Source organism: Equus przewalskii, chromosome 28 (genome assembly GCF_037783145.1).
Source record: "Equus przewalskii isolate Varuska chromosome 28, EquPr2, whole genome shotgun sequence".
Taxonomy (NCBI): domain Eukaryota; kingdom Metazoa; phylum Chordata; class Mammalia; order Perissodactyla; family Equidae; genus Equus; species Equus przewalskii.
Genome location: NC_091858.1, coordinates 38,564,304 through 38,577,851, shown reverse-complemented (window position 1 = coordinate 38,577,851; position 13,548 = coordinate 38,564,304). Strand labels below are relative to the sequence as shown.

Below are 13,548 nucleotides of genomic sequence, written 5' to 3'. Positions count from 1 at the left end.
GGGCCGTTGGGGTGCTGCTTCCAGCAGGTGGTGGTGCCTATCACGCAGCATCAGGGGATAGCTGATGGGTAGCGGGGAATCTGACCCCCAGCATAGGCCACAACCGGGAGAGGGACACAGCAGGAATTTGAGAATGTGGTTTCAGAATATTCCCAGTGGGAAGCGAGCACACCAGGACCAGGGAGGCAGAAAAGTCCAGGCTTCTGTTCCTCTGACTCAGGACTGGGCACAGCTTCCAGGGACCAGCTCTGGGCCACCTGTCTCTCCATCTCCTTGAGCAGAAATTCCAACAGAATCTCTCCTAAAAAACTGCCCTGCTTGCCTGTGTTTCATCCTTTTCATCCGTTATTTTCCACTTTGCAGTGGAGTCCGGGGTTCGTTTAAACAAACGGCTGGTGGCTGATCTGTGATAATGCCTCTCCCCTCCTCCTGCAGGACTCAGGACACCCCTGCACGGCTGCCAACCCTGACAGCTGCTTCATGCCCGTGTCTCCACAGCACTTCATCGATCTCTTCAAGTTTTAAAGGACCCTCACCCTACTGCGTCGCTGTCAAAGGTGGTACACTATGTGTTTGTGCAATAGCTGGTAGTGTTTTTTTTGTGACTATAAGTGATGACTGGGATGGTGACTGGAGGCCTCCTGGGAGGCCTGTGTTCGCTGGAAAGAACTAGAAGGGACATAAAGGCTTTTCTTGGTGTAGGAATGCACTGTTGCATATTTTCATTTTTGAAAGGGGGTCAGGGAACCCAAGCAAAATCATTTCTACTTACTTCTTTAAGAAATTCCTTTCTTCTAAGCATATAAAATTTGCAACTTTGCATATTTCTAAATGTGGTTCAGAAAAGATTCTGGATTTTCAGCACCACATTCTGTGCTCAACTGACACTAACAGCCAATAATATGCTTCTTAATTGTCAAATGATAGTTTCTTGATTTTGTAGTAATTGGGGCTGGGGACAGAACAATTGATCCTTGTAAATACATTGTGCAGAATATTTATTTTTCTTAACATGTATTTTAACTGCATCCGTTGTGTCCAGATGAATCCTCTTTGAATGCAAAATGAACCTAGGGAAATATCTGCATCTCCAATCTGGTGTCTAGCAATTGGGTTGTAAATTGTGCAAAACGTTTGTGACCAACAGAGGTGTTTGTTAGTGGTGTGGCTGCGGTCCTGGGGGCTCGAGGACACTGGCGGGCAGGGAGCCCTGCTCTGCCAGGCCTGTTCTCACCTGAGCTGTGGGGGGACCAGACAACCATGGAGCATTTGCCACGACCAAGTCAGGGCCAGCCCCTGTGGCCTGAACTCGACTGTACTGAAACTACTTTTATAGACAATAAACCATGTTTATTTGCTGATTTAACTTCGTCAGTTTTGCATCTTACTGAAAAGAGTAGCTTTCGTGATTTTGATATTTATTTAAACCCTTAAAAGATTTATTTTTAAATAATGCATGTGCATTGTAGAAAATTTTGAAAATAAAGGTGTATAAAAGAAAATGAACATCACCCATAACCCAACCCCAAAGATGACTGTGCCAGAAAGGGAACACTTGCCCCCAGCAGCTACAGGGGAGAAACGCATTGTGTCTATTTTCATTTTTGAATAGGATCAGAGGACCAAACAAAATCATTTCTACTGCCTCCTTTAATTTTTTTTCCTCTAAGCATATTAAAGTTTGCGGTTTTGCATATTTGTAAATAAAGATTCTGGATTTTTCAGCACACATTCTGTGCTAAACTGACCCTAACTGCCAAGAATATGCTTCTTAATTTCAAATGGTAGTTTCCCTCCAGGCATGTGTTGGAGTAGAAGCTTTCATAAAACCATAAGCAGCCTGTACACCACTTTCATTCTATAACCAGCCTTTTGCTCAAAAGCACTTGTGAAGACATGGTTTTGTTGGCTGCATAGTATCAACAGATGGAACAGTCTTTACATCGTGACATCAGGTCATTTCTGACTTTGGCTGTTAACATAAGTAACTGTGCATCTGATCATCTCAAGATAAACGAGAAGTAGAACCAAGGGAATGAGTCAGATATTTGAAGGCTATTTCCAGACTGCTCATGAGAACAGAAATTGTGAGAATCCTTCTAAGAGATGGAGTCCGTTGAGGCCACATTCCCCAAGGACAGATATCGTCGTTTCTTTTCTGTTGGTGCTGTTTTAATATGTGAGGTTGGACATTTCTTCTGTGTATTTATTGGCCGTTGGTTTCTGTTTTTGTTATGTTTTTTAGATTACCTAATGTGTGTTTGCCTGTTTTACTTTTGGGATGTTGGTCTTTTCTGTATTAATTTCTTCTTGAGAGGACATTAACCTCTTGTTGCAGCTCTTTTCCCCAAATAACAATATGAATAGTGTAGGGAGAAGGGTCCAGCATTCCACTGTGTTAGCACATATCGCAGGCACCAGACACGCTCAGACCCAAAACTGCAAATGTGTGTTGACAAAACCTACTGCAGGTGCGCAAGGCACATGGTGCTGGGTGCGGGGAGGTGAGCGATGCCAAGGAGACTGGAGAATTGAAGGAAGGAAGCAGACAGAAGGAAGACAGTTTCGAGACACTGATCAATTATTTACAGAAGATCAGACGACACCAAACAGCAAGAGATGAGAAGTGGAATCGTCATAAATTCACATTTGATGGTATTTTGAATACAGGTTCTGTTAGGGGGCCCACCCAAAGTAGGCATGCCACTCCTCACTGGATTCACCGATCCTTCAATTTGTTGATTTGCAGTGAAGCCAAGAGTCCAGGGCACCACAAGCCAGAGACCAGGCGGTAAGTCTCACACGCCCTTTGTCCCCTAACAAAAGCAATGCCATGTCTTAGGATGGAGTCCCTGGTCATTCACATGGGACCCGTGCCCAGTCAGCACTGCCACAGAGGTCTGCCCAGAGCGTCCCTGGCTGAGCCCACAGGAACTGCTGTGCCCAGGAAGCCAGTGTTGTGTGGACATCCGGTCACAACTTCCCTTTGCCTAATTTTGAGGTATGAAAAGACGTGTTTCTCATCTACTCTGTGAATACATCTGTGTCAGAAAGAGCCAAGCAGTAGCATTTCCATAGAGGATTAAGGCACAACTCTGTGACAGTTTATCATGTGACCCTGTGCCTGCATGTACGTTATGCATATTCACTGTACAGGTTGTATGAGGACAGCTATGTCTACTGTATAGACAATGTTTAGGGGTCTATGTATAGTTTTTGCCATCAATGCTTTTAGAATCACATACAAACTACACTGATCTTTTATCCTGCAGCCTTGCTGCAATCATTTATTAGATCTAGTAGCATTTTTGTAGATTCCTCAGGAGATGCTACATACAAAATCATGTCCTCTGCAAATAGAATTTTGCTTCTTGCTTTCTGTCTGGGGCCCTTTCTTTCTTGCCTGACTTTCCTGGCAGGAACCTCCAGTGCAGTGTGGAACAGCAGAGCACAGGCATCCTGGTCCTGGTCTGAGGGAAGCTTTCAGGCTTTCACCCCTGAGTGATGTTAGCTGCGTGCTTTGTAGACGCCATTATCAGGTTGAGAGTGTCCTCTTCAGTCCTACTTTGTTGCTATCACAAGAGGGTGATGGATTTTGTCAAATGTTTTCTCTGTGTCTATTGAGATGAGCACGTGGTATGGCCCTTCGTTCTGCTAATGTGGTGTGTCACATTATTGATTTTTGAATGTTGAACCAACCTTGCATTCCTGGGCTTCAGTCCCATTTGGTTTGGGTGTATTATCTCTTTTTACATAGTTGTTGGATTTGGTTTGCTAGTGGTGTACCGAGGGCCTTTTCATAAGAGATGTAGTCTGTGCTTTTCTTGTGGTGGCTTTGTCTGGTTTGGTATTGGTGAAAACAGCCTCTTAGAACTTGCCTTCTTGGAAGTGTTCCCTCCTCTGTTGTTTTTTTGGGAAAAGTTTGTGGAAGATTGGTGTTCATTCTCCTTTTTTAAACATTTGGTGGAACTCCACATGAGACTTGCAGTTACTGAGGAGAAGCTTCAATTTTCAGTTCAGTCACTTCTTCCCTCTTGGAAAATCCTCTACCCTTTGCCTGAAACAGGATGAAGCTGTTGTCTTGGCATGTCTTCTTAAAACTTCTCCTTTTCATTTTGGAGGCCTAACCTGGCAGGTAGTGGGCTGTGCAGCTTAATCTCTGCTGTTCATCTCCATGATTACCAAAAGTGCGGGGTGCTGCCCTCTGAAAACCACGTTTTATTTCCTTCATTAACTATGTGTGTGAATGCACATGCCAACTCCACACGCCTCCTTCATTCTCTACTAAAGACAGCACCAGACAGTACCTGGCGAGATGCCAGAACTCTGCAGCAGGCGCAGAGGGAAACTGAAGGATCTGTGGCCCTGGTGCCTGCTCAGCCCTATGCAGCCCGACTGCCAGCACCCTCCTGGCTGAAAGTCCCAGGGTCTACACTGTCCTCAGCCTAACCTCACCTGCTTCTTTCTGGGTGTAATTGTCTCCTGCATCTTCACCAGAATGAGCCCTGCTTCTTGTCCCTTTCCACTGTTCCTGCAGAGGAAAGAGACTCAGCTTTTGGGAAGCAGTGTCCCTGGAGGCCCACGTGCCAAACACCAGAGCCACTTGTGACTCAGCCGAGCTTAGCCTCTCACAGATGTGGTCCCCATCTCCCAGAGTCCCTGCAGGAAACTGTGTGGCTGTGTGTGTGCAAAGAGGCACCAGCCCTCTTCCCAGGACCATGCCATGGGCCCATGTGGCCCAGGGCCCCTTCTCACCTCACAGGTGCACATGCAGTGCTCGCTTGCTCACCACTACCCCTCTTTAGAGTTGTCACCACCTGGGTTCTTCCACAGACCGTCTCCGTCGGTGCCGCCTACACAGAACCCCCATCTCACGAGGAGAGTTCCCAGGAAAGGCTGTTAACCCATCCAGTTGTCCTTTTCTTTGCAGTCCTTTCTCCTTCCCACTGTCACTGCCTGGAGCAACATAACAGCAAGTGACAGAGAGTGGAGAACAGAGGAGATGCTTAGAGCACAGCCAAAGAGGAGGGTCAGGGAGGGGCTTTTCCCACGCCGCTCAATTTCTCTGCCTCTCCCTTCGCTCCCACACTGTCACCAGGGGTCACAGTTCAGAATGGCGGGTTCTGGAAACAAATACTCTTGCTAAAGACAAGACCTTCCGTGTCAGACAGGAAGAAACCTCAACTGCCTTGTTTTGTTTTTTGGATAAGAATTTCATTTTTATTTGATAGTCATTTGAGAGATTTGCACAGGCGAATGTCAGTAGCTTTTTACTAATCTACATAAAAAATTATAATGTCACAAAAAATGTTTAATTATGGTAAAGTACGCATAAAGTTTACCATCTTGACCATGTTTAAGTGTCCAGTTCAGTGGCATTAAGTGCATTCACATTGTCGTCCAAACATCACCACCATCCATTGCCAGGACATGTCTTATCTTCCCAAACTGAAACTGTCCCCAGTAAACATCAACTTCCCATCCCTCCACCCATCCCCTGGCAGCCACCATTCTACTTTCTGTCTCTGAATTTGACTACCCTAGATGCGTCGCGTAACTGGAACCATACAGCATTTGTCTTTTTGTGACTGCCTTGTTTCACTTAGCCTAATGTTCTCAAGGCTTATCCATGTTGTAGCATTTGACAAGAGTTCCTTCCTTTTTGAGACTGAATAATGTTCCATTGCTTGGATAATGCCACATTGTGTTTATACATTCATCTGTGGATAGACACTTGGGTTGCTTCCCCCCTTTTGGCTGCTGTGAATAATGCTGCTCTAAACATGGGCATACAGATATCTCTTTCAGGATTCTGCTTTCAGTTCTTTTGGATATAATCCCAGAAGTGGAATTGTTAGATCAGATGGTAATTTCTATGTTTAGCATTTCGAGGAACTACTATAGTATTTTCCATAGTGGCTGCACCATTGTACATTTCCACCAACAGTTCACAAGGGTTCCACTTTCTCCACATCCTCACCAACACCTGTTATTTTCTGGGGTTGTTTTTTGTTTGTTTGTTTTTGTATGGTAGCCATCCTAGTGGGTGTGGGGTGGTATCTCATTGTGGTTTTGATTTGCATTTCCCTGATTAGTGATGGTGAGCATCTTTTCATGTGCTTATTGGCCATTTGTGTGTCGTCTTTGGGGAAATGTCCATTTAAGTCCTTTGCCCACTTTTTAATTGAGTTATATGTTTTTGTTGTTGTAGGAGTTCTTTATATATTCTGGATATTAACTCTTCATTAGTTATAAGATTTGAAAATACTGTCTCTCATTGTATATGCTGCCTTTTCACTCTGTTGATTGTGTCCTTTGATACACAGAGGTCTTTAATTTTGATGCAGTCCAGTTTCTCTATTTTTTGTTTTGTTGGCTGTGCTTTTCGTGTCATATTCAAGAAATCATTGCCAAATACAATGTCATGAAGGTTTCTCCCTGTTTTCCTCTAAGAGTTTTATAGTTTTAGCTCTTATTGTTAGGTTTTTGATCCATTCTGAGTTAATTTTTGTATATCGTATAAGGTAAGGGTCCAACTTCATTCTTTTGCATGTGGATATCCAGTTTTCCCAGCACCATTTGTTGAAAAGACTGTTCTTTTCCCACTGAATGGTCTCAGCACCCTTGTTGAAAATAATTTGACCATAATGCGAGAGTTTACAGGCAGACCTCAGAGATATTGTGAGTTTGGTTCCACACTACCACAATAAAGCAAGTGTCACAATAAAGCAAGTCGCCCAAACATTTTGGTTTCCCAGTGCATATAAAAGTCATGTTTGCACTGACTGTAGTCTGTTAAGTGTGCATTAGCATTATGTCTCAAAAATCGATGTACACACCTTAATTAAAAAGTACTTTATTGCTAAAAAATGGTAACCATCACCTGGGCCTTCAGTAAGTCATCATCTTTGCTGGTGGAGGGTCTTGTGAAAAATGCAGTATCTGCAAAGTGCAGTAAGGCAGAGTGCAATAAAACGAGGTATGCCTGTATTTCTGGGCTCTCCGTTCTAGTCCTGTGGTCTGCATGTCTCTCTTTATGCCTCTACCACACTTTTGATTTACGGTAGCTTTGTAATAAGTTTTGAAATGAGGTGTGTGAGACCTCCAATTTTGTTCTTCTTTTTCAAGGTTGTTTTGGCTATTTGGGGTCCCATGAGATTCCATTTGAATTTTAGGATGGATTTTTCTATTTCTACAAAAAAATGCCATTGTGATTTTGATAGGGATTGCATTGAATCTGTAGATCCCTTTGGGTGGTATTGACATCTTAATAATCTGAAGACTTTGAGGACTACATCGTGTTCACTACCCAAAGTCTAATTGCACAGAAACTGAAATATGATGTACACCTGAAATTTATATAATGTTATAAACCACTGTTACCTCAATACAAAACAAAAATGTCTTCTAGTCCACAAACACAAGATGTTTTTCCATTTATTTGTGTCTGGTTTAATTTCTTTCAGCAACATTTTGTAGTTTTCAGCGTACAAATCTTTAGCCTCCTTGATTAAGTTTATTGCTCTAAATATTTTATTCTTTGTTGCTGTTATAAATGGATTTTCTTAATTTCCTTTTTAATATCTCATTGTTAGTGCATAGAAAAGCAACTCATGTTTATATGTTGATTTTGTATGCTGCAACTTTCCTGAATTTATTAGCTCCTTTTTTTTTTTTTTTTTGGTAGAATCTTTAGGGTTTTCTACATGTAAGATCATGCCACCTGAAAACAGATCATCTTACTACTTCTTGTCCAATTTGGGTGCTTTTTCTTTCTTTTTCTTGCCTAAATGATCTGGTTAGGACTTCCAGTACTATGTCGGATGGAAGTGGTGAGAGTGGGCATCCTTGTGTTGTTCCTGATCTTAGAGGAAGAGCTTCTGGTCTTTCATTCTTGATTGTGGTGTTCGCTGTGGGATTTTGTGCATGGCCTTTATCATGTTGAGGCAACTTCCTTCTATTCCAAGTATTTCTGTCATGAAAGGGTGTTGAATTTTGTCAAATGCGTTTTCTGCATCAATTGAAATGATGTGTTTTTTCCTTCCTTCTGTTAATGTGGTGTGTTAAATTTATCAAACGATGGATATCACCCCTTATTGAAAGTGGAGTATTAGAGTCTCCTATTATAGTAGAGCTATCTATTTCTTCCTTCACTGTTCGGTTCATATATGTTTACAATATCTTCCTGATTAATTCTCAACTTTTAAAAATTTAAAAACATGAAGATGATGAAATTATAGGATGTCTTGGATTTACTTTAACATAATTCACTCCGTTAGGGGTGGTGAGTCACTATAGACAGAAGAAGATTGGCTGGGAGTTGGTGATGGCTGAGGCTGGAAGGACGGGGCACCGGCGTTCACACTGGCATTCAGCAAGCCACTTCTGTCAGGAGCCAGGGCTTCACGGTTGCTGGCTTTTTGGGGCACATACTCCTTGAGCCACTCAACTCCATCATCGTAGTGCGCAGCAGCCACAGACAGTCCTTCTGTGAGTGAGTGTGGTGTGTTCCAGTCAAACTTTATGGACACAGAAATTTGAATTTCATATACTTTTCACGTGTCAGACATATTATCCCTTTAAATGTTTCACCATTTAAAAATGTAACAGCCATTCCTAACTTGCGGATCATGAAATACAGGGGTGGCCACACTCAGCCACTGGGCTCTAGTTTGCCAACCCATTATTTATACTTTTGTCTCTTCTATTGTACATGTTTGACATTTTCCATTTAAAAAGTTAGATAATTTTACTTTTTTTATATTTGTTACCCTGTTTTTTCATTGCAAAAGTAATCTATATTCATTGTTAAAAGTTTTCTTAAAAAGCCAATACACACAAAATTTAAAATGCTACCCCTAATTGTACTTTGAGGTAATTATTCATATTTGGATACCTTTGCAGTACTTTACCTCATATTACTTTTTGAAGACACATAGGCTCCCAAATATAAAGTGGTCGCGCAGGGGAACCACCGGTCCCCAGGGACACTGGTTTCTCACAGCTTCCACATGTTGAGCTTTGAAGAGCTCTTACAGAACAAGCATTCTTGCATCTCCTGCTACTTTCTGTTCCAGTTCACAAGTTTCCAGAGAGAGGAGAGTTCTGAAACCCGAGTCTCTAAAGAAGAGAAAAGCACTTCTCAGAAAGAAAACGCCAAGTGAATGGTATTTCCCACCACCTCCCCCTTGCAGATTTGTTCAGCGACCCTGACGACGCGGGCCCCGGGCGCACGGCCGCTGCCACCGCACAGATAACGCCTGTCCCTCGGCGCTGCGCCCGCCGACGTAACTCAGGCGTCATAGATTAGGTTTCGCCGCGATTTTCCCCGTTTTCTGCTCATTTCACAGAGCGCGCGGGCTGCGTTCCTGGAGCTGCCGCTGGCCGCAGAAGCGCCCCCGACCCGCCCCGCCCCTCGGCCGGGAGACTGAGCGGCCCGCTCCGCAGGCGGGCGCACCCTCCGGGGCGGGGCGCGAGTCGCCCGAGTCTCCAGGCGGCCGAGCCCGCCCGTCAGTTCTCGCCCGGGCCTGAGCCCCGCCCCTTCGCGGCCTCCGTCCGCCGTCGAGCGCGGCCGCCGCGGCGGGAAGCGTGGGGCCCGGCGTCTCCTCCTCCCTCCGGCGCCTCGTCCCGGCCGCCTGGCTCAGGGCCCCGCGGGGCGGGCGGCGCTCGCGGGACGGAGCCCAGGACGCGTGGACCTCCCCGCGTCCGACACGTCGTGGCCGCGATGTGAAGCCGGGCGGAAAGGGGCGGGAGGCGCCGCGGAGGCACGAGCCTCCTGTCGTCTTGCCGGAGCCTCCCGCCGCTCTGGGGCGCGCTGCTCGGCCCTGGCGTCCAGCCTGAAGCAGCCGGGGTGGCTGTGCGGGGACCCGAGGTGGTCTGGGGAGGGAGGGAGGGAGGGAGCTGCGGATTCGGTCCGACTGGAGGGGACAGCGATTCGCTGGGGACGAGGGGCTAAGGCCTGCCCTGCACGCGGCCCCCACCGGTCGCTGACGCCGTCACTTGACAGCGCCTGGGACCCGGGACCACGTCCGCGGGCAGGGGTGAGGTGTCCCTGGAGGACGCAGACCCGCCTGCAGTCTGTCCCCTGGCCCGGTCCTGAGCGTTCGGCGGGGCGCCCGCCGCCCTCGGAGCGGGGCCCGGACACGCCCAGACGGCGGCCTGCCCGATGCACGGGCTTTGGAGGGAGTGGGGGAGACGGCCTTTCCTGCCGGCGGACCTTGGGTTGCGACCTTGCGGACAGTCTTTCCGCTGCCGCGCGCATCGCCTGCGGTGGTCCCTTCCGTCCCATCAGGCGAAGACGCCCGAGGGCAACTCTCGGGGAAGCTTCCTTCTTCCCTTAGTGACAGCCGGCGGTTTTCGGGACGCGGCCTGCGCAGGGCAGCGGGTCGGCAGGGCTGACAATCTGCACAAAGCGCCATGCCAGTGAGTGGCTGGGCTCTGAGGACCAGCCGTCAGCCTGCCCACCCGACAAGGGGTCAGCCCGCGCTGCTCCTTTCATTCCCAGTGAAAGGGATGAAATCGGAAAACACTAAGATACAAGCAACTGCCGCTACTCAAGTTTCAGAAAAACACTGTGTCGTGCTTTTGGGAGAGGAAGACAGCTGTGCGCTGCCCGTCCCCTCACCTGCCCGTTCCTGCGGGGGTCCAGTAGGCTGCGAAGCGGCACGAGCTGCAGACGGGAGAGAGCCTGCAGCCCACTCAGCAGTGGGCAAAGACCCCTCCGTCCCCCACAGCTTAGGACCCACGTTCCCGACGACGAGGTCAGCGGTGCCTGGGCCGCTGTCAGAGAGCACGAGGTCTGTGGTCACTGCAGTCCTGGGAGCTAAGTGCTGTCACCACCCCCATTCTGCATGGAGAAACGGTCTCTTGGTGACGATGCACAAGGCCACATGGTGCTAAGTCGTGGGACTGGGCCTCAAACCCAGGGAAGCGACTCCACGGCCTATGACCCCCAACCCGTGACCTCCAACCTGTGACCTCCTGCCTGCTAATTAGCAGACTGCATGCTGATGACCCTGGGATTCAGTCAGAGCTCCAACCCCCATGGGATGGTGTTAGGAGGTGGGGCCTGTGGGAGGTGAGTAGGGTTAGATGAGGGCGGCCCCCACAATGGGATTCTGGACCTTCTGAGAGGCGGAGACCAGAGCCCCCTCCGTCCACCACGTGAGGACGGACACAGTGAGAAGGCTGCTGTCTGAGAGTCAGAAAGCAGGCCCTCCCTGGGAACGGAATCTTCCTGCCCCCAGGATGCAAGAAATAAAGGTCTGTTGTTTAAGTCTCCATCTGTGGTGTGTGTGTGTTACGTGGCTGGAGCTGAGCCCGCCCAGCACAGGCAGGAGCAGCAGCTCTCAGGCTCTGCAGACTCCAGAGTCGCCCGCCCCCCATCGCCAGAGCCCGAATCTCCTCCAGCTCTGGAGCCTTCATCCCACCTCCAGCACAGACCCCCTGCGGGCCTTCCCTGGGGAGGATGCGGCAGGGGAGCAAAGACATCTGTGTTCAAACCTTAGAGGCATAATGAAAAGAAAACAAGTTGTTATGGGAGCATAGCGTCGAAGTCCAGATTGTAAGGGAAGATGACTCCATGGAAGGGATGTTAGGCTGACCCCTAAAGCGTGAGAGAAGGGGTTACAGCATTAGTGATGAGGTGAGGAGATCGACTACACTGCTGTGGAAACTTCCAGGGCCCAGGGACTGTCCCTCAGCACAGGTTCTCTGGCTTTAGAGGTGGGTCCCCAGTGGGTCATCACTCGGCCAAGGATGCAAGGAGGGGCCTGTGCGCACGGGATATCTAGGAGACCCGCTGCGCCACGGCACACGGGAGACCCATCCCCCTGTCCCAGGGACTCCTCCGAAGGAGCAGAGCCCCAGAAGAGCAGAGCGACCCACTGCCAGCACCCTTCCTGCCCTGACCTCAGCCAGGAATGTGGCCACCCTCCTATAGGACCCTGTGCCATCTACACCAGGCACAGCTGTGCCTCTGCCTTTCTGGCAGCTCCCAGGCACGCAGGGCAGTGGCACCTTCACCCTGCCCCCTAACAGAAGTCAGCCGGATTAATCCTAACGCCAAGGAGGGGCGGGCAGCACTGGCCGCCCCGTCGCACCTGCATTAGGTTCCTCGCGCTGAAGTGTCTGAAGTGTGCGGGAGTTACTCAGTGCTCTCCATCTGCCATTCAGTTACAGTCGCTCAGGATGAAGTTATGAGAGGAAACCAAGAGTGTCAGTATCACAGCTTCATTTTCTCCTCACACCCCTCGGAGAAGACCCCACTTGATAGATGGGGACGTGGAGCTCAGCAAGGCCTGGTGCTGGGCTGTGGCAGTCATTCACACCACGGTGAGCACCATGCGTTCAACCCTCACTGCGCTCTCACATCCACGACTGCAGAGTTGCGGAATTTCAGGACACTGGGCCACGAGAAGAATCACTTCTCACCACAGTTTACATCTGCTGGGTTGACACACACACATCCCAAATCACACCCCAGTCAGAAACTCTGCACACGAGGCAACAAGTGACACTGGAAAGAGTGGGCAGGCTCTGGGTCCCCAGGGACCCATGATGGAGCAGGGCAGGACCACTTGGGGTGCGTTACTCCCTCACGTCCATCACGCTAAAATTATTTTCACTATTTTCCTACCAAAAAGAAAACAGCAGCTGCGAGCTTCCTTGGTTAGGCATTTAGCACTGTTTGACCACCTTTGGACTATTCTGAACATTAAAAAACGAAAGTTTGGGGCCGGCCCTGGGGCCAAGTGATTAAGTTTGGGTGCTCCGCTTTGGAAGCCCAGGGTTTTGCCGGTTCAGATCCCAGGCGCAGACATGGAACTGCTCATCAAGCCATGCTGAGGCAGTGTCCCACATGCCACAACCAGAAGGACCTACAACTAGAATGTACAACTATGTGTACTGGGGGCTTTGGGGAAAAGGGAAAAAGAAACAAACAAGATTGGCAACAGATGTTAGCTCAGGTGCAAATCTTAAAAAAAAAAAAGGCTTATTGTGGTACAGTTGACTTAGAATAAACTGCACATATTTAAAAAAAACACAAAAGTTTATCACCAAGTTAGAAAAATTGCCTCAGCCACTCTTTAAAGCTTAGAGAGTGTCCTGTCTGTTGGTCTTCCGTTCAGTCAATCAGTATCAATTGAGGAATAACCATAAAAACCAGAAAGTGGGTAAATGGCTACAAGTAAATTGTGAGAGGGAGACTGTTGCCTATGACAACAGCCAGAAATAACTATGACGTCAGTGACGCAAGTCCAGGAGTGAGAAGACGGGTCTGAACCGTCAGGCAGAACCCCCACACCCCGAGGCAGGCTTTGGGTCGCTCAGGAAAGGGAGGGTGTGTGCGCGTGGGACGGAGGGGCGGTGGCTGGAGGAGCAGCACTGCGGGGAGGTGGGACGGTTGCGGGAGGAGAGGCCTCTATCACCAAGAGGGGAGGGTGAGCCCAAGGCACACTCGACCCTGACCAGCGCGCAGTACTGGCTATTCACAGACAAACAGCATCACAAGGCGGTTCAAACATGCAAAAGATATGTCTTGAAAAC

General features: G+C 48.4%; 1 protein-coding gene across 18 annotated transcripts in view; it reads left to right on the top strand.

The window, feature by feature from the left end:
* The window catches only part of FBXO25 (F-box protein 25), a 182,828-nt gene extending 181,462 nt beyond the window's left edge, over positions 1-1,366 (top strand). For all 18 annotated transcript variants that reach the window (XM_070598476.1, XM_070598480.1, XM_070598468.1 and 15 more), the window contains one exon: positions 436-1,366. In XM_070598476.1, coding sequence (XP_070454577.1) covers positions 436-525 — 90 coding nt within the window. In that variant the 3' untranslated portion in view covers positions 526-1,366. The remainder of the gene's footprint in view (positions 1-435) is intronic.
* Positions 1,367-13,548: the final 12,182 nt, after the last annotated feature.